This window comes from Malurus melanocephalus, unplaced genomic scaffold (genome assembly GCF_030028575.1).
Source record: "Malurus melanocephalus ecotype Western Australia unplaced genomic scaffold, MMel_1.1 scaffold_290, whole genome shotgun sequence".
Classification (NCBI taxonomy): domain Eukaryota; kingdom Metazoa; phylum Chordata; class Aves; order Passeriformes; family Maluridae; genus Malurus; species Malurus melanocephalus.
Window position 1 is genome coordinate 325,997 of NW_026623522.1, and position 27,672 is coordinate 353,668.

A 27,672-nucleotide genomic window follows, 5' to 3' on the forward strand; every position below is an offset into this window, starting at 1 on the left:
CTAACTGCAGCTGTCTACGGCCACTGAGATGCCCAAAACGTCCTGTGTGTCCTTACCCTGYCATCTCAGAAGATTTGTGGTCTTTCTTTTGTTCCTGTGTTGTATCGTGCAGACTGATCGGGGCATTCTTTATTCTCCTGGGCACTTGAAAGAGTGCTAAATGCTTCCYAAAGGCCCTAAGAGGTGGGTCATCGTGCAAAACCAAGAACCTGTTAATCTTTTTTAATGGGAAGGTCACGGCAAATTTTCAGTTCGCCTCTCTTTATTCCCTTCTCTGACCAGCCTGGTCTGGGGATGTTTTGTTGTCTCCGTCGGCTCTGGCAGCCTGCTGGGCCAYCCTCACTAAGGAACCAAACCAGCAGCCAGGAACCAGGGCACAGGATCCTCGCCACCTCCTTGGCCTCACGGGCACCGGAAAGTCCACACTGCAAACGAAGGAGAAAAAAAAGTCACWTCAGAGGAAGGAGGGAGAAAACAGAGCCCGGTGCGCATCAGATCTGAGCCTACAACGCCTGCGGGGGAGTGGCAGTCACGGTCAGGCCTGTCACACGGCGCCCGGAGCGCACGGAAGGCGACACCCGGTCCCGACCCCGCCTGTGCCCGCCCCGAGCGCGCTCCGCCCCGGGGCTGMGGCGCCTGCGCGGGGCCGGTTCCCGGGGTGAGCGGGTCCTGTGCGGGGCTGTCCCGGCCATGGAGGCGGCGCGGGGGTGGCCGCTGTGGCTGCAGGGCCTGGCGCTGCTGTGGGGCCGCACCGTGCTGGGGCTGGAGGAGATCCGCACCACGGTTCCGCCGGCGCCGGTGCAGGGTAAGGAGGGGTGGGCAGCGCGCCCTTCCCTTCCCTTCCCTTCCCTTCCCTTCCCTTCCCTTCCCTTCCCTTCCCTTCCCTTCCCTTCCCTTCCCTTCCCTTCCCCGGGTGCGGATGGGCGGCCAGGAGGCCCTGAGGCGGGCTGAGGGGCATGGCGGCGGCCAGGGGCACGGGCTCGCCCCGAGGCCTGCGGGGGACCAGCGGCGTTCGAAGCGCCTTCAGGAGAGTTGCGGAGAGCTCGGCGCTTGCCGTGGTGCTCGCCCCCGGCGCGGAGCGGGCTGGTTTGGGGTAGCGGGAGGGAGCAGCCCGCTCCTGGCCGAAGGACGCGGTGATGGCGCTGGGCTTTGCCTACCTGCGGGGCCGATGTCGGAGCCTTTTTGAGGCACGGAGACAGCAGCCACAGAATCCCAGGGTGGGGCGGGTTGAAAGGGACACAGCTGTCACCTGGTCGAACTCAATTGCTCAAGCAGGGCTGTCCCAGAGCGCTGAGTCGCCAGGGTTTGCCCAACCCTGGKTGATCATGGGGTCTGTGGCTCAGGAGAGGCTGACGGAGATGCTCATCCCACCCTGTTCTGTTGGAATCATTTATCTCTTAGCTGCTTTTGGCAGGCAGTTGGTRAAGCTCGGCCTCAGATTTGGTTGCCACTGACAAATAGGACCACAAAGGTGTATGTCAGGTTGGCTGGTATCAAATTAGGGTATCTCAAGTTCACCTTGACAGGTGTGTCTAGATCCCAGTTTAAGGTGTTTAATTTCCTTTAGGAAGGGGTTTATACTTAAAAAGGGAGTCTCCAGCTTCTCGGGACAACTAATTTGAAGCAAATTAGCCCTGCTAATTCATATTCAGAAAGCTCGATTGCTTGGGTGTTTTAAATCTCACATTGAAAAAATAATGAAGTATTATTATAATAAGCATGGTGGTACTCTGTGTTGAATAATTCCATGKGTAAATTTTTGAGTTTGAGCTGAGAACTGTTTCTGAACCTGCTTCTTATTTTTCCATGAACTGGTATATGGCCTTACACTTAGGCTGTTAATCGGTACCCATAACAATTTAATTGGTACTGGAAGAACTAGTAAGGGGGTTTTCTATATGAAAGATAAATATACTGGTACATAAAATGCATTTAACATTAAGAATTAGTACTGGAAATATTTAATATTGAATTATGAGAAGAAAGTATTGAAATAAATAGTTGTCTCACAAGCAAGTAACTTAGTTCAAATTGATAATTGCTTGTGACTAATGCTCCATTAAAGTTAGAATTAGATTCTTGGTTTGGAAATCTTTTCCCCTTGTATTTTCTTACTGAAATAAAAAAAAAAGCTCGTTTCATTAAATGATATAAAAATTATCGTAGGAACTACAGTTACTGGAAGAAAAATCCAGGTTCAGACTGGGAAAGGAGATGCCCTCTCATCTTTCAAGTAGTTCATCTAGGTCAAGACTATGGCATGTACATGGTCCTGYGGGCAACAAATTATGTCTGAATTATGGATAAAAACAGACTAGTCTTAGAGTGATAGATGTGGAATACTTCTAAAAAAAGTAAATGTAAACATCAGTAAGTATATTTTTTTACAATTTGAAGATAATATTCATGAAGTTCTTCTGCATAACTTAGCTTGTCAAGCTTCTGTTAAAGTTCTAATTGAACTCTTGCARATTAACTTTGTGTCCTATATTTGGAAGTGTTTTTTATTGTTATTCAAAGTCATTTGGGGAGCTTTATCTTTTAAAAATCTTTTTCTCCCAGAAAAAAATAATACCTATGGAAGGGGAAAAATCCCAGGAAAGACTCAGCTTTTGCAAAGCTTTCAAAGCTGAAAATTTGGAATTTTCCCTAAATTGAAGAGTGTAAGTTCTAGAACTTCAGCAGAAATACAGGGAGGCTCTTGGGTTACATCTTCTGTGTTGTCCTTAGAGAAAGGAAACTGTAAAAGGTAAGCTTATTTTCCTATGTCTAAGGTTGACCTTAAATATTTTTTTATCTCTGCTGCAGTTCTCCTGGAATGGAATTACTGAGATTTCATTACTTCAGTCAAAATTGTTGCTTGTATCTAGAAATAGAGAAAAAGAAATGCTAAATATTTAAAATAAATTCTTGACCTTATGGAATAAAATCTCTGTGTGTCTTGGTTTTGTTTGTTTTTATAGCATGTTCAGYTTTTTCCCAGAAGTCCTGTGAAGAATGTCTGAAAAATGTTTCGGTAAGATTTTTAACATCTGTTTTGATTTATGAAAATTTCCACTTAATATGAAATTAAATCATTAGGCTTTCTTTGACTGTTTGTTTCTTATTTACACGATAGAGTCAGCTGTTGTGTTGCTTCCCTTCTGTCCCATGTGATGCCAGTGTGCTTTCACTTTGCCRGGGTTGTTCCATGATTTGGTCACTCAGGGTGTTTCTTGCTTTGTCTGGAAAGGGCAGACTGAACCCAGGGTTCCAGTGTCAGTGTGTGCTCAGGGCTTTCATAGCTCCACTGAGTGAGTTGATGTTGCTGCTGCCTCAGACTCATCCTCATTCTGTGGGTAGCACTTAGTTAAACCTGTGTCTAATAAACGGTCTTATGGGGTTGAAATGCCTTGCATTTCTTCTGTGGTGCTAGAAGAACTGGGAAATTACAGTAACTGAGTAAAGTGCCTYTCTCTGGAGATGCCCCGAGAAGTGCCTGTAACTGCTGTGCTTTGTAGATGTTCAGTGTGCCTGTCTCTCCACTGACCACATCAGACTGCCTGTGCTTAAGAAAGTCAGGCTGGGCCCCTGTTGGCAGTGTCAGATTTCCAATGAGATTGCAGTAAGGCAGATATTTAAACATTAGAATTTGTTTCTCTGTTCTTTGCTGAAAACTTTTAGCTCTAAAAGTGATAAGCATGTGAAAGGTGTTAGTCCCTGCAGAGCAGAGGTGAGAGATTATTTCAAATTCAAACTTCAGATGTCACTGAAAAGAAATATTTCAGCAGTCTTTAAGTTGCATATGTTACTGGRAAACCTTTTCACTAGGAAGATTGAGAAATATCTGAACTTACCTCCTTGTCTTATGTATATTTGGGCACTTTTAAGGGAAAAATACCAGTTGATTTGTATTGATGATGGTGTATTTTCAGAATCTTTTAGCACTGGGAATGAGTCAGTTTAAATACTTCCTTGTACTTCAGCCCCTGCTCCAGTCAGTAGGTGTGTCAGGTATCATCTTGCACGCTAGACAAGTTTTTATTAGTTTGATGCAGGAGTCTCTATCAGGGTCATATAGTTGGCCTTTCTGGGCTCCCAGTTGTCACCAACAGTGTAGAGTCATTCGTAGTAGAAGAGACCTCATGAGCCACCTAGTCCAGCTTCCTCTCTAAACAAGGTCAACATTACATTCGAAGTTTAACAATGACTTTTACTATGCCCCCTATTAGTTGTTATTTTTGAGTTGTTAATTCCTGTTAAATACTTGAACAAAAAAAAGCACATACTCACACTAACATCCTTAATCAAAAGGATTTGCCAAGTGTGTTCTAATTCCTTAGTTTTTTTTATTGATGTGACTTTATTCTTTATGGGTATGTTTAACTTGTATGGTCTAGCAACTACAAAATATAAATACATTTTTCTCGTGTCCACATTTTCAGGAAAGCAAAATCTGTTATAGATGGTTTCCTTTGTACTTAACATTTTGTAACCCATTAACAGCAAGATAACAGGGTTTGTGTAACTGAGGATGTATGATGAGATGTTCTTGATAGTACTGTTAGATAAAGCATAGTTCCTRGCTGAGTTCTTTTTATAACAAATCCTAAAAGAATATGTTCTGTCAAAGATTCCTATTACCATTACTCAAAACTRTTTCACTGTTTGAGTTGTGTGGTAAACAACTTCTGAATAAGTGTTTATTTTAACAGAAGAAAACCAAACCTAAGCTTGATGCTTAGTGATGGCTTGAAAAGCAGAAATGTGTTGGTATTTTAACAGTAATAAACATAAAAACTTCAAATTTTAAAAATACCCAGATATGTAGATGTGTGCAGTTAAGGTGCACAATGTACTTGGCAGCACAGATTGGATGAGGCTGTATCATTTATTACCTTGCAGCAAAAACTCCTGTAGAATTGTAAGGATTCTTTACTGATTCCTTTCTGTTGATAATCAAATACAAGGCTGAAGTAAGATTATAAGTGTATTTTTGTTCCTTAAAGACACGAGGTGTTTTAAAATTCTGACCAGTAAGCTGCCTGATTTTATAATTCTTGTTAATTTCAGTAATTTTAAACCCAAAGCCATTTTACCCTCAATATGCAGAGTACCTCAATATGTTCCCAGATATTTTCAGGCTAGTGTTACTTTTAAGTAAGAAATGTTCTTATTCACAATTCACTTTAGGTTTTACTGAGAAATTGTACCAGGACTTCTGTAGGCTTTATTATACAAAGCACTTCCATTTCTCCAGTATTATATTCATATAAGAAATRTGTGTTTGGATAGGTGCATTAAATTTTTAACTGTTTTTGAAGATTAATAATTTGGGTTTTCTCTGGTTTCTTTTGCACAGTGCCTTTGGTGTTACACGAACAGCACATGTATTGATTATCCAGTAAGAAGTATTATTCCTTCATCTTCACTGTGTTCTCTCTCAAATGCTCGATGGGGAGTTTGCTGGAGTAGGTACTAATTTTACTTTTKCTGTRGAGAATTATATATYTGTATGATTAAAGTTAGAGTACCASTTACTAGAGCTGTTCCCTGATAATTTTTTTGGAGGGGTGGGGGCAGGAGGCAGTGGTTGTGATTTGGAACCATGTCTTTAATCTTCTGGACTTAAAAATGGTTATTGTTATGCTTGMTTTGTGAACAGCCAGTAGTTATGCTGATCCAATGGCTTTTAAACATTTTTTTTTAAAATTTCAAAAATTTTAAAGTGTTCTAAATTTTGAAACATTTTAAAATTTCTGAAAGTGTTGGATGATTTGTGTAGATCCACAGTTCCTTTCTTATATTCCAGTGGCACAAGTGAACCAATACCACAGGAATAGAATCACACAGAAATTCTTGACTGCTATTTTTGCTTAAACAACTGAAATAACAATGTAATCTGTGGGTACCAACGGCAATGTAGATAAAGCTAAAAAGGAAGCTGCTCAGTGCCACTGTAGGTTGTAGCACAGCACTGTTTAATTGGTTTTTGAGTTCCATTTGCTTTGTATGTTTTGCTACAAAATACAACACCAAGCATATGTTGCCATCGAGGTGAAATATTTGGAGCTGTTCTTGCAATACTGTGTGTACAGATGTAAATTCAGACTAGACTTGAACAGAGAACACCTAAGACATTGGAAAAGACATCGTATGAAACAAGAGTATAGCTCCAGTCCAGCAGAGCAAAGGCTTCCTTTCTGTGTGTTCGTGCATGTACACCAGGAGGCTAAAGGACAAAAACAATGGAGGTGAACTATCAGTGACTCTGTTGACTGGATAATATTACCATGCTTAGTGCAGGGAGATTGTGCAGTAGTCAGAGTAGCAAAAGGAGGAGATTTGCTGTTAAAATGGGACATGCTGGTTTTGCTGCAGTGACTGCATTAAACAGTACAGGTGAAGTTTATAAATTCTTTATTCTTACCAAAAGGCTTTGCGCTTTGTTTTTTGAGAACAGGCATTTATGTTTAGACTTTTGTTGGAGTTTTTTAGAGTACAGTAGGTATATAATTTCAGTGACAGGGCACACTTAAGAAAACTGGGCTTTCAGTGTCATAGTAAAGGCTCTGACATGTTTAGCTAATATTTTTGCGAAAGCACAGAGAGTTGACTCCTGCCGGTACCTAAATACTCACACAGCTGCTTCCCCTTGGAAGCCAGTTACGCCCTCCACTTATTTTTCCTTTATCTCAGATTTTTTCTCTGACCATGACATGGTGTAGACTACTCCTTTGGCCAGTTTGGGTCAAGTGTTCTGTCAGCATCCCCTCCAGACCTCTCCAGTCTCTTGCCTCTTGCCCCTGCTCACTGTGGGGAGCAGAGGGGGAGGAAAAAAWATGTTTTGGAGCTCTTCAAGCCTGTTCCACAACAACCAAAACACTGGTGTTACCAGCATGTTTTAGGCAGAAATCCAAATTCAAATCTGCTGCTGTGAAGTAAATAAACACTCAAACACACCAAGTAAGGAAACATGTCCTTTTCTAGTGATACTAAGTGTGGCCTGCACAGCAGTTTACTGCTGCATTGGAAATGGCTTCTGGTTTAGGTGCCTTTTGTGTTTCTAGATTGACTGTGGCTTAAATATAGAGTGAAAACTTCATAATGGAGCACATTCTCAGCAAAAACAAGTAAAAGTATTAAAACCAAAACAACAAAAAACCTCTCAAATCTCCATTCCTTCAATAGATTTTTTAAAAATTACAGACAGCAACATGCTATGGGGTTATATGATCTTTTTGAGACTGTCCCCTGTGGACACAGCAGGGAAATTAATCAGCTTGGGAGGTGGTGGTGATGGCATTTTTTTCTTTGAGCAAATAAAATTAAGAGATGGATGTTCACTGTTGCTGAAAATGGAGGTGAATATTGCAGCTTTCAAAGTTAAAAACAAATGACTGGCTTCCAGTTACAATGTTATATGAATAACATGTGTTGACAGATTGTTACCGGAGGGACCTGAAGAAGAACAGTGTAATACAAAGTAGCTTCATTGTGTTGGGTGTTTTCATGAATAGTAAGCAGATAAAATAGGTACTGGAGGCAGGAGTGCAGGCTGAAAACTGACAGTCTCTCCTTCACTTTCATAGGTTCAAAAAAACTTTTTTGCTTCAATTAAGGAGTGTACTTTAAAAAAACCCTAAATTTTGTTTAAAACAATATTTTTCACTTGTACTTTACTGAATGATGTATATTTGATTGTTTGTAACTTGTRGGCAACTAACAGAATGAGAAATGTGATTTTACTTAATGTCTGCTCAGTGTAGTATTATGCATAAAAGCAAAAATTGAATGCGGTATATTGCATTTTATGTGGGGTAGTTGAATGGAATCATGTGGAGGTTTTTGCATATAGGCATGAAAAAATATCTGCGAAGGAGGGGGAGAATTATCAGAAAGATAAATTTTACTGCTAGAGTATAACAAGTTGAATATATTCATGTTTTTCAGTAAACTTTGAGGCTTTAATTATTGCCATAGCTGTGGTAGCTGGACTCATTCTGGTGTCCGTAACAGTCTGTTGCTGTTACTGCTGTTACTGCAGAAAGCGTTCCAGGAGGTAAATACAAATATTTTTTTCTTTGACTAACGTTGGGTGCTGATCTTCCCTATCTACCTACAATTTTTACTCTGCAGTATGCTAAGAATATTTTCATTTGGAAGCAGTTTTGGTCACTTGCTTTATTTGTTTGAGAAGGACAAGAAGATAAGAGATACTTAGTGATGGGTAGTATGACACTGGAAATGATGTTGGAATGACACTGAAGTGGTGTTTCTAGTGGTAACAGCACTGATGTATTGACTTTAGGTAAACTGTTACTTTAGCTTCTACAATTTACACTTTCTTATTAGCATTGCACACGAACTCTTTCAATGACCAAGTAAATCCTTGCTGGTATAAATAATTTCTTTCAAGGCAAGCTCATGGTACAGCCAGAAGGGACCAGGTAAGTTACAAGTAACTGAGCAGCAATGTTCTAGAGCACTCGATATCCATGTTTCTGAGTTACCCTAGGATCTGTCAGCAGTCAGTATCTAAGGGATTAGCTATCTTTGTCAATTAAAAAAATATTCTAAATGTAAGATAATACTTATTTTTGCTCTTAGACACTAAGAATGATGTAATTATTTTCAAGGGAAGTAATACTGCAAAAATTAAATGGTCTTGAGATCCTGGAGAACTTGTAAAACTTTTTTTTTAAACTATCTTCTCTGAATAGCTAGTATTCTTAAAGGGAGGGAAGTAGTTGATGAGTATCTGGAATAGGGAAGTCAGTCCTGAAGTGTGAAGTGGGACAGCACAAGATGCCTCCCTTTATCACTGAACTTTTAAAGGTTTCTGAGCTTTAAAAGTCATTTCAGCTAGCTCTGTTCTTTTTGTCCTTCAGTCGTGTGAATAAAATGTGTACCTTATTTCTTGGTCTGAAATGATTTCTATACTTTTTCAAATAAATATAGAGTGCTTAGTGCTGCTGACCTTAAAGCCAGAGAAATATGATATATCTGAGGCTTTAAATAAATGTGAAAATAATTGTAAATATCATCTCATTCTTTTCTGTCTTCCCTGAGGAAGATGTACCTGTTTCTGCTGGTAGATTGGTATACCAAATCTTGCCCTAGTGCAAAAATGAATACTCTTTAGTCCTGTGCTGATAAGCCTTGCAGATGTACCTAAGATCTGCTGACATCCTCTGTAGAGCAACTGAGTAGGCCCTGGTGGCTGACATGTCAGCAAATAAAGCTTGAATCCTGTGAAAAGAGATATTTGTGCCAGACTTCAGTTTTAGTAGCTAAGTTGTCAATCAGTGCTGTAACATCTAATTCTAAAAATAGAGGGTTAGTTGAGAACCATCTTATGCCAAGACTCCAAAGGTGTCAACCTTAACCTTGTGACCCTTAGAGGATTTAAAGGTCCTGTCAATCTGTGGTCCAGCTTATTTCAGGAGGATTCAGAGTGTGTTATTACACTGAAACCTGATACATTACTGGCTTTAAGCCCGCTGATTCTCAGCAGGAGTTCTTTTGTGATCTTCTTCCTTATTTTTCAAGACTCATTTTCCACAAAAGAAACCTTTTTTATTTTTCATAATAGGAGGAAGGAAAGTTTATGGAAATGTGGTACTAGATGTGTTTTACTGACTTTTTCAATGTATCTGAGATCTGAAGTGTAACCTTGTTTTGCTGAAGTATCAGTGCTCCTTTTGGGAGCTAAGATGTGTTTCAGTGTTTGAGAAGTGAGTCCTTACCTTTTCTTTGAACACAGAGAATACTTAGGTGCATTAACCCCCACATCAGTAATGTAGCTGACTCACCCAAGTCTGCCCTATTCCAGAAGCTCTAGGAATATTGGTGCACAGTTTATCCTGTGTTTTTGGACTTCTAAGAGTCTGGTTCCATGTACTTGAGACAGTTTCATGAATAGCTATTATTCATGAAACTTTACTAAATAGACTCTCATGAACTTCAGTTACCAACCATTTTTATTTGTATAATCTCAAACTTTCTGAATTTGAAAGAAAATTTCAATTCATTCAAAGTATCAAAAAATCAGGAGATACTTAATGCTTTTTAATTACAGGGAAGAAATGTATTTTTTGAATCATAAACAAAGATTTTATTTTTTTGATGTTTTCATGTTTTGCACACCAATTGTAAAGATTATTGCATAGTTATAAGACAGTGGGGTGTACAATAAAACAGTTTTACAGGAAGGTGGCCAAGAATGAGAGCTTCTAGTCATCCTGGACTTGCTTATATGGAGATTTGATTAGTTTTCCAAAAGGGTCTAACATTGTTTTCAAATAAAAATGACCTTTTTGCATGTATTTCCTACTTCCCCCAATATTTTTCTAATTCTTTAGGTGGAAAAGCTGAAACTAAAAAACGTGTTTATGAAACATTGTATGGATTCTGAAGTATTGACTTGTATTGAAATTACTGAAATGTTCAGAGAGATATATGGACTATCTGAGCACATGAAAGAGTTGAATTCATGTTTCCAGAACTGAGTGTGTCTGAATTTTGTGTGTTAAAGCCTTTGACATGCTGTAATTAACCACTGGATGTCACTCTTGCTTAACTTACATGTTGGTGGCTGCAGAGGTGTGCTAGTGCAACTGTTCAGGTGTATTAATATTGTAAATATTTATCTCAGATATTTTCAGAAATTTATTCACTTTTGGAAGATGATTAGCACCTGGGCAAGCACAGCAGTTCTCCATTCACTAATCCCAAAGAATTGTCATAAATTCTGTCAAGGGAAAACTAACAGAAAAATTGTTTGACATTTGCTTTAGAGTCCTACGGGTCTTACATAGTCTAATGATTAAGGGAAGCTGTGCTTCTCCAAGGCAGGTCACAAAGCTGAAGTGCAGTAGAGCATTCAGTAGAACATATCTACACATGCACAGCTCAGTTGTGCTGTGTAGATTCAGCATTTTCCAGAATCACACAGCTGATGCACTCAGGTAGATCCTTGCTCATTCCAGAACAGACTGCTTTCCTGGGGGCAGCTTGATATTGGAAGGTAACGGTTGTTGGAAAGATAAATTGTTCTGGCATCGAAGGCTTATGAACCATCAGTCTTCTTCCAGGGCACAACAATGGACTTAACTGACCACATGCAGTACATTGACTCTAAAATGGGGTGTGACACTTGGGGAAAAGGGCAGTTAGGAATTCTRCTTCTGGAACAGTCTGCAGCTTCTCCCTAAGAAGCTGTAAATAGTCCTGTGGAGGCTGAAGGGCATATTACTTCAATGAGTGCAGCATTTGGGTATTATAAAATGTGGAAGAAAAATTACACAAATGTGTCTGTTATACTTACTTCTTCATAGTCATGTAAAATTTTGTGGCTGAGTATCTCTGGATAGACTTTTGAAAATAAATAAATTACTGCTAAGCTATCAATATTCAGTTAAAGTTGCTTTTTCCTCCTCTTACACTTTCCTTCCCTCCTTATTTTACTAGCAGGCTAGATGAAGAAGAGGAACAGCTAGCTAGGAAGAGAGAAGAACGAAGACTAGAGTCTCTTCAGAGGTGAGTCTTGACAGCTGGTGGATTGCTATACATTTCCTGGTGATTTAGGAGTATTCTGGCATTCTAAGGAGTACATGGAGTACTGAACAAAGAGTCATTGTGAAGTTAGGCACGACAGTGTCAGTTTTTTACAAAAACAGAGTGAACCTGTGTACAAAAATCAGGTGAACCTGATTAGGAGCTGTATTGCTGTAAGTGAAGAGAGAGCAAACAAGTTGATGTTCAGTGTGGCAGGTACCTGGAGTGCTCTGTGCCAGTCAGGAGCAAACAGGAGGAATGTGTCTGAAGTCTTGTCCAGTCTGTCCTGGACCAGTGACTGTCTGTGACATGAATTCATGTCTTAAGTGAGGCTGGGATTCAGAGGTGAGACCCACTTGTTGGATTTATTTGGTAATTGGTTCACTTTTCTTTAAAAATGGTCTGGGAAAAGTAGAGAAGTTGATATAGTGAGATAYCTATTTGAAATCTTGCTCAACAAGTGGAAAACTTTGGCTCAGATCTCCTTTTAGCCTTAATTCCATGCTTTCTGTTAAAGCTGCATAGCACAATGTGAAAAGAAGTGCAAGAGGCAGCTGTGATACWGTGTTTCTCAGTGAGAACAGCATCCCTTCAGATGCAGGTTTCTATAGCTTAGTTTTATAGGAATTTCTCATGAGTTTTCCATTTTTCTTTAGATTTATAATTTTAATTAATAGGGTGATGATGTCTAGGGCAAGCAAGGTGTACCTTTTGAATCATACTTCCTTYCATGGTCTCTATTCTGGAGATTTGCAACTTCAGCCAAGCAAAGGTGTCCTAACCAAAGCTAGTCTTAGAGCTGTTGCATGTGGGTTTGAATCCTCATGCACTGACAAGGAAATTAATTAGGTTTGCACTTCCTGGTTTTGTTCTCTGAAGACTTCTGCCAAGTAACAGGTGGGCACCTTCACTGCCTTACTGATGCCTGCTGTTTCCTCCTGAGCTCAGACTGATTGTAGTAAGAGCAGGCAGGCAGGGAGCAAGGCATGCTTCCACATGAGAGCTCTTGTGGAGCTTCTGCATGAAGACATTAAGTTTCCCTATTACAAACATGCATAGGAAGACAAGGCAGGTTTGTTTCTGACTTAGCACAAAAATGTGAGTCAGCAAGGTGGCCTTACAGATGTACCTGCTGTCGCTCATGTGCCTAAAGGACAGGAGCTAGAAGAATCACTCATCTTTATTCCATGCATCTGTTTTCTTGCTCTGGGCTGTCAGGGTGTATAAGCAAACACAGCAACTGCTTGCCCATAATCTGATAATGACTATGATTTTGAAGTAGTGTTGTGATATTAAGAAGCAGAATAAGTCCTGTTGCAATGGGTTAAATTGATATGTCCTTTAGCCTCATACAAAATTCCTAATCTTGCTGGCAATAGAAAGAATTAGAATAGGATACCATGAGGACATAAACCAAATATTTTTTCAGATCTTGATGAAGTGAAAAGTTTAAATGATTAGCTTTTGGTTTTGTGATTTCTTTAAGTATTACATACTGGCAGTTTTATACAGTGATTTCCATTTTCTACTAGCTGCATAAGACAGTTTAGTAGCTTTTAAACTTACCAAATTCAAACTTAGATTATTTTTGTAATAAGGTACAGATTTTAACAGCACAGATTTACTCTTGCAATAGTGTATATTCTGCATTTGTACTCATCTAAGAAATTAAGCTTAAAAGTAACTTTCTGAAAATATAAGAACTAAATGTCTCCTACTGTAGTTGAGCTAAAAGTAATGTTTTCAACATATGTATTTTTCAAGTGTAATAGTGACACTGGTTTAACACTTTAGATTGCGTGTAAATGCATTTTACTTCTAAGTAACTGAGAACTACTAATGATGCAAAGAGAATTCTTACTTTTCTTTCATGCCTTAGGCGCAGCACTCCTTAACTTTGTGCTATGCCAGATTTGTTTTACATAAAGGTGTTCACAAGTCTGACGGGGTTTTGAGAGTTTTGTTCTGCTGGATGAGTTGAGTGAAGCATCTTAGTATATATCCATAAGATTTCTGGGACCTATAGGATGCGAGGACAGAGGAAAAGCAAAGAGAGCATTTATTTGGGGACAGAGTAGGAAGGAGTACTTCCCCTTTCATCGTTGCAAGGTAATGTCAAACATGATCCAAGAAGAGAACAGATACAAATTTTCAGTATGTTTTCATAAACATCTGAATTTGTGAGCTGAAAGTGTTAGACCTGAATGTGCATGGAAAGGTAAGAAATAGGTGTCCAGTTTAGGAAACATGCTCACACACAGTTTCTCAGACAAGTTACATTGACTATTTGCAATGGATCAGAAAAGAGGGGAATTTTCTACCTGTTAATCCTGTTATAACTAGTCATAGCACAGTAGGCTGAGTGCTATTCTCCTACAATGCCTTTGTTTCTTTCTAAAGAGAAGGGATCCAATGAGGAATGTCAAACAATTTTTTGTGTGCCAAAACCATGGGTTTTGCAGTGAAATGTACATCCTTAATTATGCTACTTTGTTCAGTTAAGACAGCATTTTCTTGTGTTTGTCACAAAGCAAAGACTTCTGACTAGGTGCATAGTAGGGGATAATTGTGTACCATAACCTTTCCACTGTGATTTATGTATCAGCTTTAAATTCTTGGTACAGTTAATCTGTAGGAAGTCTGATGTTCCTGGAGTGTAAGGTGTGCTGTGCACACACTGAGCAAGTGATGTTGCACCAGGCAATTAGAAGCACAGAGCTAATACCAGCTCCATTCTTTAATTTAGCCTAGGAACAAGGATCAGTGGGAGCAGACTGCTTACTTAGAGCAGCATCCCTCTTTCCCAGCTTGTCTCAGGAGTGTGTCTGTGAAAAATAAACCGTTTTAATTGCAGGAGAGAGCTTAGCAGCAGCCCTGGGGTATTTCCATGTTCTGAACATGCATACCTATTGTGTGTGTGACTGGAGGTCATGGGAAAACACAAGGAGCAGGCCTCTTCCAGCAATCAGAGCACCTCACCCTACCCACTGCTTGCATTCCCTAAGACCTTTGGAGGATGAAGTGCTTGTAGCAGACTGTAAAACCAATTAATATTCTCAACAAGCCATTTTTGACAAGCAAGCTGAAGAGGAAAACACTCTTGTACTGTGTAGTCCTTCCTTTCTTCTGTGAAGTTTTCACATCGTTTATGAAAATAGCTGGACAGACATTCAGATAAATATGGGAGGAAAATAGGCGCAGCATTGACCTTATGTCTATCTGGTTTTGCTTTTTTTTCTTGTCATCTTACATCTTTCTTTTTTTATGTGGATACACCTGCTTCAGATACAGTTGTTTATATCAGTTGGCAATGGAAGGAGAACAGGGCTAGCCTGAGCTTCATTTCATGGTTCTATTAGTGTCTGGTAAAAACAARGTAAGGAGGCTCAAGTTCCACAGTGTTCCATGTGATTTTTTTTTTTTTTAAATGTAAGATAATTGCAGCTCCTAGTATATTCTGGTTTTTCAGGTATATTGTAAAAGTCTTCTTTGTAAGTTTAATATTTGTTTGCATTAAAATTCAGTTAATTGTGGATACTTGAGTGTGTCTTTGGAAGATGCCAGTTTAAATGAATACTAAGGGTAATTATGTTGGCTCTCTGCTTGTCTGCACAAGGGTGAAGCCAGCTGTCAATTTACTGAGAAGGTTGAAAATCACCAGTGATGGGTAGAGTTTGCATTTATAGTGAGGGGCATGAGGAGAAGCATTCTCCATGTCTGGAGTTCAATTTTTGACTTAAACAGCTATCTTACTTCATTGCTTTAGTCCTTTATTTTACTTAATAACCTCTAATATGAAAAATCATTTTTARACATAGCATTGAGTAGTGAGTCTTTTTGTATACACTCAATTATTTACGSCTGCAAATACATGGTATATTTATCTGTTAGATTTATATAATTTATAAATCATTATTTATTTTATAAGTTTATAGGCAAATGCTAAGCAGTGAGATCCAGTGCCAACTATAATTTGGTAGTGTATTGGTAAGGGAGAACAAGGAGAGAGGCCCAAGAAAGAAAGGCTGGCAGTTCATTTGAGAAGAACCAAGTATGGAAAATTATTATGTGAGTTGTTAGTATTGGGAAAAATACTTCCTCAGCTTACAGCAGCAGGGACAACTTGCATGAGAAGCCAAGACTTAARCATGTATAAGATGGAGTAACAGCAGTAGTATTAAGAAACAGAACCAACTTGGAAGACTGAAGTGACTTGAGCATCTCATAGTGTGAGATGTGGGTGGTGCAGTAATGCTCCTGGGTGGCTTATTCAGGGAGTGCCTGTTCAGAGCTGTGTCTGGTTCTTCTGGGTTGATGTGTACCTAAGTCTTATTTACTGAGCAAGGATTTAGTCATGGGTGAAGTGATGCCGTCATGGCTGCTGTCAACGTTTCCATGTTTCGCTGATATTGATGGTTTTACCCTTCAAACTTAATTAGATGTTTGGTGGTTTGTTTTGAATAGCCTAGCCTGTTTTGAAGTATCCTAAAATCTTTCTGCAATTTAAAGCCTACACAGCTTGATTTCACACCCTKCTTAAGCAGGTGCTTTCTGAATTCAGAACTGATTCACACTGGCTGCTGACGTACTGAGGTTTCAGCGTCTGAAACTGCAGCAATGAGTCTCCATTACTTCAGATGGAGTGTGCAAAACAGTGAAGAAATGCCATTAGTGCCACCTGTAACAAACCTGSTTTGAGATCACATGAAAACCATACRTGGAAGGGTTTACCTTTATACAGGAGAAGGCTGCTTTAAGCAGAATTTCTGTATTCTTTTCCTGAGATCCTTTGCCCCATGTAATGTGCTCCTCWTATGTACCACAGAAAGCAGAAATTCTGTTCTCAGGTTACCTTCAGTAGGTAAATTTGTCTCCTCTTTTCTCTGTTCTCTTCAATATCTTAATCCTGACTTTCTCCCTCTGCATATATTTCTTTACCCTGACTCTCCAGTTCCTCTTCCTGCATTTTGACCAGGTTGCTTTGTTKATTATGCTGGGCTTAACAGTGCAAAGGAATGTAATGGATATGGTTGTCTCTGGGAAATAGTGGAAAGTTTGGAGTCTGCCTGTCTTGTTTGGGTTTTCTCATCATGCTTTTATCTGCATGCTTTTCTAGAAGTGCAGTTGCTGGGAAAGGCCAGTTCAGCCCTTCAGCTCTGTTGGAAGCAGGATAATTGCTTCTGAGGACACACAGGATCTGATTAGCAGAAGGAATTGTTTGGAGGTGGAATATGCATMGGGCAGATGGGATCTTTGGTGAATTAAGCTGTCAGTGCTTAACAGCTTTCTGCTGAATACGTGCAAAGTGGAATCCAGCAGAAGTCACAACTTGTCTGACTGGGTTGAATTTTGACAAGGGGTAGTAAAGGATGTATTTTTAATTTTTTAAAAAATTTTTRTGAGAGGAACATTTTTTTACAAATTCCATGTCTTTTCCTCAAAATACATAGATCCTGGATCATACTCATAAAGCAGTTGTGTAGGAGCTTTTATGGGTTTTTTTTTTAACTAAACAAAACAGATCTTTCCTTTGTTATATAGGAAAACTATCTGAGAAATTATGCAGTTTTTTCCATTTAAACATCTTTCATTTTTCCCCCTTCACCTTTGCAAAGGGGAAGGAGAAATGAACTCATCAGACACTTGGTTTGTGTGAATGATTTAAGTTTGGTAATATTAGATACAGCCTTGAAAACTGTCTTATAGTCAGACAACATAAAAACCAATTTATATTTAGCACAATATTTTAATTTATTCTCTGCATGGACACCATGCTGGATTTTAGATACCAGTAGTTTTCACTTACACTTGCTGTACAGCTTAAACAAARCAGTCATACATCCTCTATTTTTTTAAAATTATTACATTGAATTAGTATTCCGAAGTATGTTCTGTGCACAGCTGAATTTTACAATTATGCTCCCTGCTGGAAAGCATTAGGGAGTCTTCCAGTGTAGTGTAGTGCCTTGCTTCTTATGCATAGATAAACACCTCAGTGTGTGTATGCGTACATACATGGGGATGCRTTAATTTTATATAGAAAAGTGTTTCTCATTGTTTATTGTAATACATCTTCTTTTGCATTATCAATTAGTGAGAAGTTATGGGAAGTCTTATACATACACTGTATTTAGATTCATGCGGATGAAGTGTAAATAGAAAGATAATATATGTAAGTGCTAAATGTGATTTTTTTGAAAGTTTGTAATGTAATTACTAATATTTATKTAGACAGTGCTGTTCTCTTTTTTGGATGTAATTATAGTTTGCTTACCCTTCAAAATAGTCTGAACTTTCTTTTGATATCCTTTTTTCTTACAGGAAACATGAAAGAAAACTGAAGCATGATGAAATACGTAAGAAGTATGGTATGTGCCATCTTGTTTTGATACTCTATCTAAATTGATTCCTTTTCTCTAATTATTTTTAAAATTCACAGCAGAAATAAGCTGCTTTATGAATGACAGAAGTAATCAAGCCCAGTTTCCTACTGATGCCTGTCTTCTGACACCTGAAAACCTGATCTCAGCACATTTATGCTCCTGTTCTCTTCCTGCACTGACTGTCCARCTGGGCAAGAAGGCAGTGTGCTGAATGGGGTGTTTGCTTGAGATGGGCATTTAAATATATTGATTAAAATAAGTGATTCATTCTATCTGTTCCTAAGTAAGAGTACTGAGTTTGGGGGCTTTTTTGTTTGTTACTGAATGTGATAAATCAACCTAYTTGAACTTTGCTGCTGGAGTCATGGCTATTAAAGGAGGAGAGACTGACTAGCAGATAGCAAGCTTTTTAAATCAAGTTGGGAAAGGAAGGGTGAAGGATGCAGCCTAACATAGGGATAAATATTTTTTCTTAAAGTAGAGCTGTGGTGCAGTTGTAGAAGAATTTCACARGACTGTAGGACCTGCTGTGTTGTATAGGAGGCCCTTATTATGTAGGCTTGTCAGTGCTTGCACTTTTCATTTGATTTGTTCATAGGGTTAATAGTACTGTGTATTCAGAGACAGATCTGCTAAAACTCTGCTGCATTTTTTATTATGCAAATTGCACTGATGTCAGAGAAGGTGATTCTAGGGGTCTGAACAGTTACTCAAAGCTGTTAATTTTCAACCTCTTGTTAAACTGATTGGCAGARTCTAGGAATGTCTTCATGAATCTGCAGCCTGCCCTTTGCCTGATGCAGAAGTGATATAGACAAACTCTGTAGGGAATTCTCTGCCTGGAAACCGTTTGAAAAAGAATGATCCTTTGCAAAACTACACAGTGTAGCAAAACTACACTGTGAAGCTTGAGCTACAGGAGGAAGAACGTTGTAGAAACTGGAAGTAGTTTTTGTTAAATATCAGTCATGGAAGTTGTTCTGTGGCATTTTACAGGATAATCAATCCTGTATCTTAACCAAAATTCAGTTTCAAGAGGTGTTTGAGTGGTTGACCACAACAGTCCAGATGTAAAAAAGCAAACAAAATACAAGCGCAGCATCAAGCAACACAGGCTTTTTTTGTGTTGGTTTCTCCTTAGAAGAGCTCTCACAGTCAATCTCAGCAAGTTTGAATCATTAGGAAAGATCTGGTGAGAGCTTAAGGCAATRGCTGTCTCCCCACGATAACTTGCAGCACTCAGTGCAGATGAGCAGGTGAGAGTGGGCAGGTCCTGGGTGTGGGATCACAGCTCCCATATCTGAACCTTGCACTGGGGTTCAGTGATGTGAAAGCTGCATTTAGTTATGTTCTTGTGAAACCAGTTCACTTGTCTGCATGGCCCTGCATTTTACTGAAGACAGTTGTCTGTTCAGTGCTTAACTTTCAGACCTTTGTGGAATGCTTTGCTGGATCTTGTTGAAGTACTTGAATTGCTGAAGTATAAAACTGTGTTATGTAATGCCTCTGGAATACATACATCAAATTCAATAAATCAAGTGTTGCACACAGTCATAGGAGAGCTAATTTTGCCTTCACTATCAATAAATTAATGAGAAACAAGTTCATASATTCATTGTGTTAGTGGAAAGTGTTCCTTCTTGTAAGAAGTCAGACATACTTCTTCCTGCACTTATGTTTTGCAGTGCAGCTTACTTGCACAAGATTGCAATTGGACTATAAAACTTAAATTTTATTAGCAAACTTCTATATAAAGTTTATTGACAGGTTTGCTATATTGCCTAAGCAAAAATTAACAGATGTATCAGTTTGAGGCCTGGAATCTCATGGTTAATTTTTGTGTTAAAGAAAACTCTAACTCTCATCCTGAAAGGCTGTGTTTAACTGAGGAAAAATTAAATACAAAATATATATAAATTTTGAAATCAAAAAATATAATTGCTATTATATATATGAGTTGCATTCTGATAATATGCAGACAAATGATTGTCAGAATAATTCAGTGAGACATAGAATAGACTTGGATCTTCTGGTGACATTTTTAACTGTCTAGAAAATACAGATGTAGCATATTAAACATAATCTAATAAAAATTGCTGCAAATAATTATGGAGRCACTAGATTATTTTGCACTCTTACACACTGCAGAGAGGATTCTCAGTTAAGTAGGCATGGATGAGTGGCAGAATGACAATGACTTTGTTAACCTGACTCTRTAGATTAAGATGATCATGCCTGAAATTTCAGTATTTGGTTGGCTGTAAGGGAGTGCCTTTTCCCATTTCATCCCCCAGCTTTCCATACCCCATTTAAATGGTAATTACACATTTATAATGCACTGCAGGTGTCACTCTAGCCACAATCCTTTGGGAGCATTGGAAGCAATAGAGAGCTTTAGCAACCAGGAGTACACACTTTCAATTGTTTCTTTGTTGCACAATTTGATAGTATTTTTCATTTGCTCACATGTATGAATGCAATATGATTACACAAATTATACGTTGACTCTTAGGAAAAATTTAAAGTAGAATTCAGAATATTTTGCAGCTTGTGTMGTACACAAAGGAATTACAATTTAATTCCTGCTGCATTTGCTTCTATTGTGTATTCAGTATGGCATTAGTGAGAAGCRGCTATATTATTTATTTATTTCAGGATTTTCTCTAGTATTAGTGGAAGGATTTTTTCATTTAATTTTTGCAAAATGATTACCATTTCATTGCTTCAGTTCTGSAAAGGTTTTGATCAGCTGTTTTAATGATATGTAGTCTTATTTCATTTATTTTATGYGAGACATTGATTTTTATATTCAGTAGTTTATCACAGTAAATGTTTCTTCTKTTCAAGGTAGATACTTTGCCTTGACCTTGTTCAGTGTTCTGAATGCAAGGCATGAGAACCTTGCATTTCTGTACACTGAAAGCTATTTAGTTTGTTTATTAAGAATACAGTTATTAATCTGGGGGCCAAAAATAAAGAAGAAAAGTTTAATAAGGGGTGAAGACATGTAGCAAACTAGGGTGTTTTTTTTTCAGCCATGTACTGTCTCTTGCAAGGATTTAATTGGTTAATTCTGTTTTTGGGCAGTGTTGRTATGTGATGAGAGTCAGATTTCAGTGACTGAGAACCTGCATAGTCAGATAGTATACAATATAAATGAATATGCTGGAAAGAGGTATTAATTTCTTTTGGCCATTGYTTTGTCATTTCATATTTATTACAATGTCTCATTATTCCATACAAASTAATGAAAGACACTTGACTGCTATACCTTTCCAAATTTTGAGCATTTCTTAGATACTACTAAGTAGGTAAAATGCTAACCTCAAAATGAGGRTAAATAGAAGTAAGATGTTAAAAGTTCTTGTTAGTGACCTGTGTGTCAATATTCAAGTTCACCTGTAACATGTAATGGACTTGATTGCAAACAAGGCTCCTGAAGCTACAAACATCTGGTTTCTCTGAACCCCTGAGGGTAAATGACAACTTGGGTAGTGACTCTCATGTCAGACAGGAAACCATTGAGAGACAACTCCCATCTGGTTCAAGGCAGCATGAGAGCTTCAGCTGAACCAGATGTGCTGCCCCATTAGCATGGGCTGCCAGCTCCTTGGGGTGGCACGGGGAGAGCTGCTGTGACAGCTGACAGAAGTTTTTTGTCATGCCCCTTTTTTTTGTATGTCTGTCCAAATTGTTTTTGTCCACTTGCTGRAGCCTGATACTTCTTCAGTAAGAGCTGGTGCAAATGATGAGCTGCTGTCTCCCTCTTTTCACTTAATATAATCTTATGACATACTTAAAATGCTGAGGATAAAAGAAGTTGAAATGCTGGATGCAGGTTTGAGAGCAAGGCTGAGACTAAAGTGTATCAGGTATCATAAYCCCTGGTTATCTTCATTTCAAGAGGAGGGCTTGCCACTTTTATAGGAGTCCATTTATCCTGGGAAATCAATTTCTGAAGTCAGACCCAATAGTATTCTCAGTGGATTGACCCATAGTTCTTAAAGCCTGTTTAGTTTCAGTATTCTGTGTTAAAACAGATGAGAGTACTTCAAGTTAGGCATRCTAATACCTGGTTGGTCGTGATTRTATCTGTTCATTCCTAAACATAATTCAGTAAAATTAAAGCTAGTACTACTGGGAATGGCATTTGCAGTGAGAGTAAAAATGACACATTCACTTGAAATATGAGAATTAGTTTTCTAAAATGGCTTTTAGCTGAGTGTTTTTGGGCAGGGGAAGAGAAAAATATATTCATTCCTCAGAATGGTGTAGGAAAGGTTTATTAGGACTCTTACACAATCCTCTAGTTAATTTGAAAGTGGCGCTACCGGATGTAGCAAATCTTTTCCGTTGGATTTCAGCTGTTTGAGCTGTAAAGAACAGTATCTAGTGTTTTACTGTGCTACTTTCAGACTTATGAAGTGCTGAGTATGTGTTCTGAATGAAATATTAAAAAAAAATATAATAAGCACTTACCAGACTCTATAGAGCAAAGTCTGCAGCCTATGTTTGTTTTATCAGGGAATCTGGTACCACATCTTGCCACTTTGTGGAAAGCTTTTTGAAGTTAGGTGCATTTATTTGTAAATGGAACTTAATAAGTGTAGGGTGTTTACGCAATGGCAATTGTAATAATAATGGTAATTTCTAGTATTGATGCTGATTTTCTGTAAATGTTGTGTAAATGTGCTTTGTATTTCAAAGGGGTGAAATATAGAAGTACTGCAATTTTTTTTTAAATTGGACTATTCAGTTGTGTTTCGGGTAACTAAATATATTAGGGTCTATATATCCAAACTGCCAAAGTATTAACAAGTCTGGAGGAGAGAGAGGGGGGTGGTGACAGTCTGGGAGTAAAATAAATGTTTCTTCTCTCTTTGGGTTGGGGTTATATTGATGCAGGAATATTACCTGAAGGTACAATACCAGGTAAATGGACTGTATGTCATGTTACCAGGCTGAAGCTTCGTAAGTATGACTGGCTTACTCCTTGGACAAGTAAGAACCATTATATATGAAGGCTGGTTTTCATATTAACATTTTACAAGTTGACTGCTCATAATCATAATTTGAGTGATTATAGGACTTTCATACTCATTCCTTCTTCCAAATATTTGCTGTTCCCTATCAGGTAGTTAGTTGCAGTAACTGGTACAGTAGTCAGCACTCAGCAGTTGTGCTGCTTGATTGGCATCTTAAAATAACCTGGCAGTTCAAATGAAGCTCACCAGCTGCACAAGGTAGGAAAAAGTGTAGTCTGCCTACAGCACCATTAGGTTTTGACTTTCAGATAAAACAGTGAATGTTCAATATCTGTGTACAGGTAAAAGTGGAAAAGAGGTAATGGTGTGAAAAAGACTGAGGGGAGCTCCTATACGGTTTGGCAGTGACTTGGTTTTTTTTCACTATTGTGAATCTGAGCATTTGTGATTTGAAGTTTCTGAGCTGCACTATCTTCTGTCTCCGTGCCCAGACAAATGAATTAGAGGGGTCTTTATCTCAGTATAAAGATCTTGGCAGAAAAGATAGTGTYCTAGTGTCTTTTAACATCAGAAGGTCAGTCTCTGGACTCTTACAGGACTCCTTTATTTTCAGGCTTCTGCCTACCCCAGGTTTAAAGTGTGGTTTAAAGTCTCTGAAATAATTACTGTGTGGAACAGTGATTGCTCAGGTAACCCTTACAGAGGATGCTCTGCATATCCAGGCACTCAGCATAATTGGATGGCTTTGCAGTGCTTTCTGTGACGGTATTCTAGTACAAAGTCATTAAAAATCTTTGTGATGGAAACATACTGCAACTTGGATTAAGTGAWGCTCTTGGTCTGGTCCTTGGAGGTCTTAGGGCACATAAGAAGTGTTCTTCATTTTTTCTTAGAGGTTATTGTCCTGTTGAAGAAAAGCTGTAACTGGTTGAATGTGACAGATGGTTGGGTATAACTGAAGTAGAACTAAGTCAAAGTAGCAGCGTCTTACATTTTAAAAGGATGATGATCTTATAGTCACTTGCATTTATAAACTGGCCACTTGGAATCTGTTCTTCTTGAGACATCTCTATGCTTAGGTTTTTGTCAACTTGATTCTCACAAATGCATTTTTGTGAGGTATACTTCACAAATGAGAAACGTTTTTTCCATAATAATTTTTCATAGAGAAATGTTCTCTCCCTGCTAAATCATGAAATACTCATTATTGTCTGAGAAATAAGAGTGCTTAAAAACACTTCCAATTTATTATAATATTTGAGTGTTTAGGTAATAGAGCAACTATTATAAGAATTGCCTTTTGGATTTGTTACATGCAGTACCTATTGCAGTGAAGTCAATAACACAAAGTTTTTCTGTAATAAGAAAATGATAAAAGTAGTCATGATTTGTTTTACAGGTCTTCTCCAGGATTCTGATAACCCCTACAGCAGATTTGAGAATGAATAAAGATGTGACCTTCCACAAGAGCTGTAACTCCAGAATACAGGAAGACAGTTTGTTTTTTCATTTGCCCTTTGTGCTCTTTCACTTCGTTTTTTTTCTATCTAAAGTGTTCTTTTCCTGGTTCTAAAACTAGAATCAGCTAAAGGCTTTCTGAAATAATGTGTTTCTATCTCCTACATGTATAGAACTAATTTTTTATAAATTGTTTTGGTTGTTRAAATGTTTGCTGAAGTTCATGTTGGTTATCTTTCCTCTTCTTAAATCCCTATTTTATTACTTGTGTAGATGGTTAATAGACACAATAATGTGTTTGAGGTTTGAGTTCAGTCTTAACTGCCAGTTAAAGCAGTTGTTCTCATGTTCCTAAATAAAAAGCTTTTACACACACACACACACACACACACACATATATATATATATATATGTATATATAAAACAACATAGAAACACGGCTCCACCCAGCAGAAATAGTTGATGAAAAATACATCATGCGCATTCTTGTGGGTGGAAGGTTTTTTGCCTGGAAAAAGATCTTCCAAAAAGATCTTCCAGGAGTGTAATATTTAAGGGTTGAGAGAGAGGAACRTATTTGTCTTTGAATAATTCAGTTGTGGGAAAGTTAATATGTACTTTGGATATAGCACTGATGTGRAAAAGAAACTACTTCAGTTAGCAAAATTGGAAGAAGGTCATTCTTGAAACAAACATAGGTATGTGTTCCTAAACTTAACATCAAGTTTGTGTGAAMACTTTCTTCTACAAACTTATTGTATATTGAAAAAAAAAGTAAAAAGTTGCCCAGATTCTGCAGTTTGCCAGGGCTGACCCTGGCCAGCAGCTTAAACACTGCCCAGCTGCTTCCTCCCTCCCTCGGGKATGCAGGAGAGAATGGGAACAGCAAAGGGTTGAGATAAAGGCACAGTAAGTGAAGGAAAGGAGGGTGGTGGGAACAAAGTCTGCAAAGGCAATTGCCACCTCCCAGAAGCAGACCTCTTCCCAGCCTCCCCTCCATTTTTCTTGGTGAGCCTGGAATAGGGTCAGTTTGGGTCAATTTTGGCCAGTCCCWACTGTGTCCTCTCCCAGSTTCTTGCTCACCTCTGGCCTACTTGCTGGAGCAGGCAGAGRGKGGGAAAAATGAAGCCTTGATGCTGTGCAAGCAATGCTCAGCAAAAGCCAAAGCACTGGTGTGTTACCAGCACTGTCCCTGCCACAAACCCAAAGCAAAGCAGCACCCTAAGGGCTGCTGTGAAGAAAGTTACCTCAGTCCCTGCCAGACCCAATACAGTGAGAAAGCAGTATTTTTTTTTTAACCTTTTATTGTTCTTTTGATGTTTCCATAATGTGATCTATTTCCTGTCTTTCTTTTCATAGAGGTGTTTCCTTGAACACTTTTAGTAGCTTACCAGTATGATGTGGCAAGCAAAGAACTCTTCTGTCCCCCCAGTCTAATATACATTCCCATTTATTCCATAAACTTTAAATTGCCTCCCTTGCTATGTGTTATCTGTTAAATATGTACAATATTAAAGGTGTTCATGTTATTTTTGTCCACATTCCTAAAATAAACTCTTAAATGTCTTGAATATGGTTCTGTTGTTGGTCCAAACCATTTTAAATTAACTTGGTTTAAAAGAAGTTACCAAGTATGAGTTTGGGGGAAGGAAGAAGATGCGCTTTTCCTCATCTGTGGCAGGAATTTGATCTTCCTGTGGGTGAGGAAGTGAATTGCCATTCCTTGCAGTGCTTCTGCTTAGGTTTAGTAGCTATTACTTATCACTAGTTTTGATACAGTGTTCTTTCACTGGCTTTACCTTTGCAAATAAGTTTCTCTGTATAGAGTTTCTCAGGAATTTATTTAAAAATAGATTTCCCATTTCCTGAATCTGTACTGTAATTAGTGTTAATGAAATATTGGTCTGTTTTTTTCTTTTTCCTTTTTTCCTTAACTCATATTTATCACTTTATTAGTAGGCACTGTGTTTAAATTCATGTTTCTTAATCTGTCAGCCACTGTCAAATCTGAAGTATTATTCAAATGCCTGTCTTAGAAGAATGATGGTCTGTGATATGAGTGAGTTGATAGTGTGGAAATGAAACATGCTGATGGTTTTCCCTGGAGATAACTTCTGCAAAAATGATGAAGGTCTGCCTGCTGTCTCATGACCCAAGTAGTGACATTCCTGACTTAATAGAAAAGCATTTTTCTTCAGCACCTGCTACAATGTACAAAGGGCTGTCATGTATTCTATCAAAAAGGGGAGGAGGGACAACCTCTTTTACCATTTCAAAGATGGTAAAATACTTGGAGAACCAAAATGTTTTGAGAAAAGGGAACAGGAGAATTAACATTCCTAAGTCACAGTTATGGACATCAAAAGGTAATGACTGTGGTCAACTTTAACTTACACTATGCCTTAACTTTGTCGGTAAATTATACAGAATGTTAAGCTGGACATCTTATGTGCTGTATTTTTGCTTATACAGTTAAAGACTATTCATTTAATGAGATTATTGTGGATTCCAGTAATAGAAAGCACAAAAATCCTCACAAAATCCCCAGACTTTTCAGGTTATTTAACCTTTCTTTTCTGTGTTCATTGGAGCAATTAATTGGATGGAAAATACTCTTATTTCAATGTATTAATTACCTTCTCTGCTTTCCTGTGTATCACTATTTTTTACTTTGGCTTGCCACTAGAATGGTTGCTCACCTTTGTATTTCAATGTAGCCACAAGTAATTRGGAAAACAGTTCTAGAAAGAGGTATTGTTGTATCTTTGTTTCTCAGGTGTGTGAACAAAGGCATTTATCATCTTCAGTGTGAGCCGCCCCTCCTCCACAATTTTCAACAAAAGACATGGAAGGTATGCAATATAATAACAAAATAAAAGTAGGAAAACAGCATAACCTAAGCMTGAGAGCTGGATCTCTGCTAATCATGTTTTTCTGATTTCCCCTTCACTCACAATCTATTCTTTTTCCTCTGTATTTATRCTTTTAGTGTTACTGCTTGTTAATTTCAGTAGGGAAGGTATTGCTTTCTGAAAAGAAGAGCAATATRGGAAGTTAAGAAATTAAAATTTGTGTTTATCTTTCCACAGAATGGAGCTTCCAGTACTCAAAACGCAAGGGGGTCAGTAGTAATGTTGAGTGTAATTTATATAAGTAAAGAAAATTTTAGTAGATTGAAGCATATTGTTTTAACTGTGTCTTAATGGAGGAACATAGTTTTTGCCACTTCAGAAATCTTGAATTTGACGACTCCATTTAGTTGTCTGTACCATGTCTTACTTAAGTGTTATTTAGTTATTAAGTAGACA

The 27,672-nt window shown here is 38.3% G+C and overlaps 1 protein-coding gene across 2 annotated transcripts; it reads left to right on the forward strand.

Moving 5' to 3' along the window:
- The first annotated feature begins 635 nt into the window (after positions 1 to 635).
- On the forward strand, positions 636 to 25,935 carry LOC130579747 (pituitary tumor-transforming gene 1 protein-interacting protein-like). 2 transcript variants are annotated; one of them, XM_057376783.1, is made up of 7 exons: positions 636 to 805; positions 2,964 to 3,016; positions 5,342 to 5,450; positions 7,933 to 8,041; positions 11,452 to 11,520; positions 17,860 to 17,906; positions 24,306 to 25,935. In XM_057376783.1, exons 1-7 carry the CDS (start codon positions 691 to 693, stop codon positions 24,353 to 24,355), a joined length of 552 nt encoding a protein of 183 aa, XP_057232766.1. In that variant the 5' UTR covers positions 636 to 690; the 3' UTR covers positions 24,356 to 25,935. The 2 variants fall into 2 exon arrangements, with proteins under 2 accessions (XP_057232766.1, XP_057232767.1); XM_057376784.1 differs by having other exon boundaries at positions 11,455 to 11,520.
- The last annotated feature ends 1,737 nt before the right edge of the window (positions 25,936 to 27,672 follow it).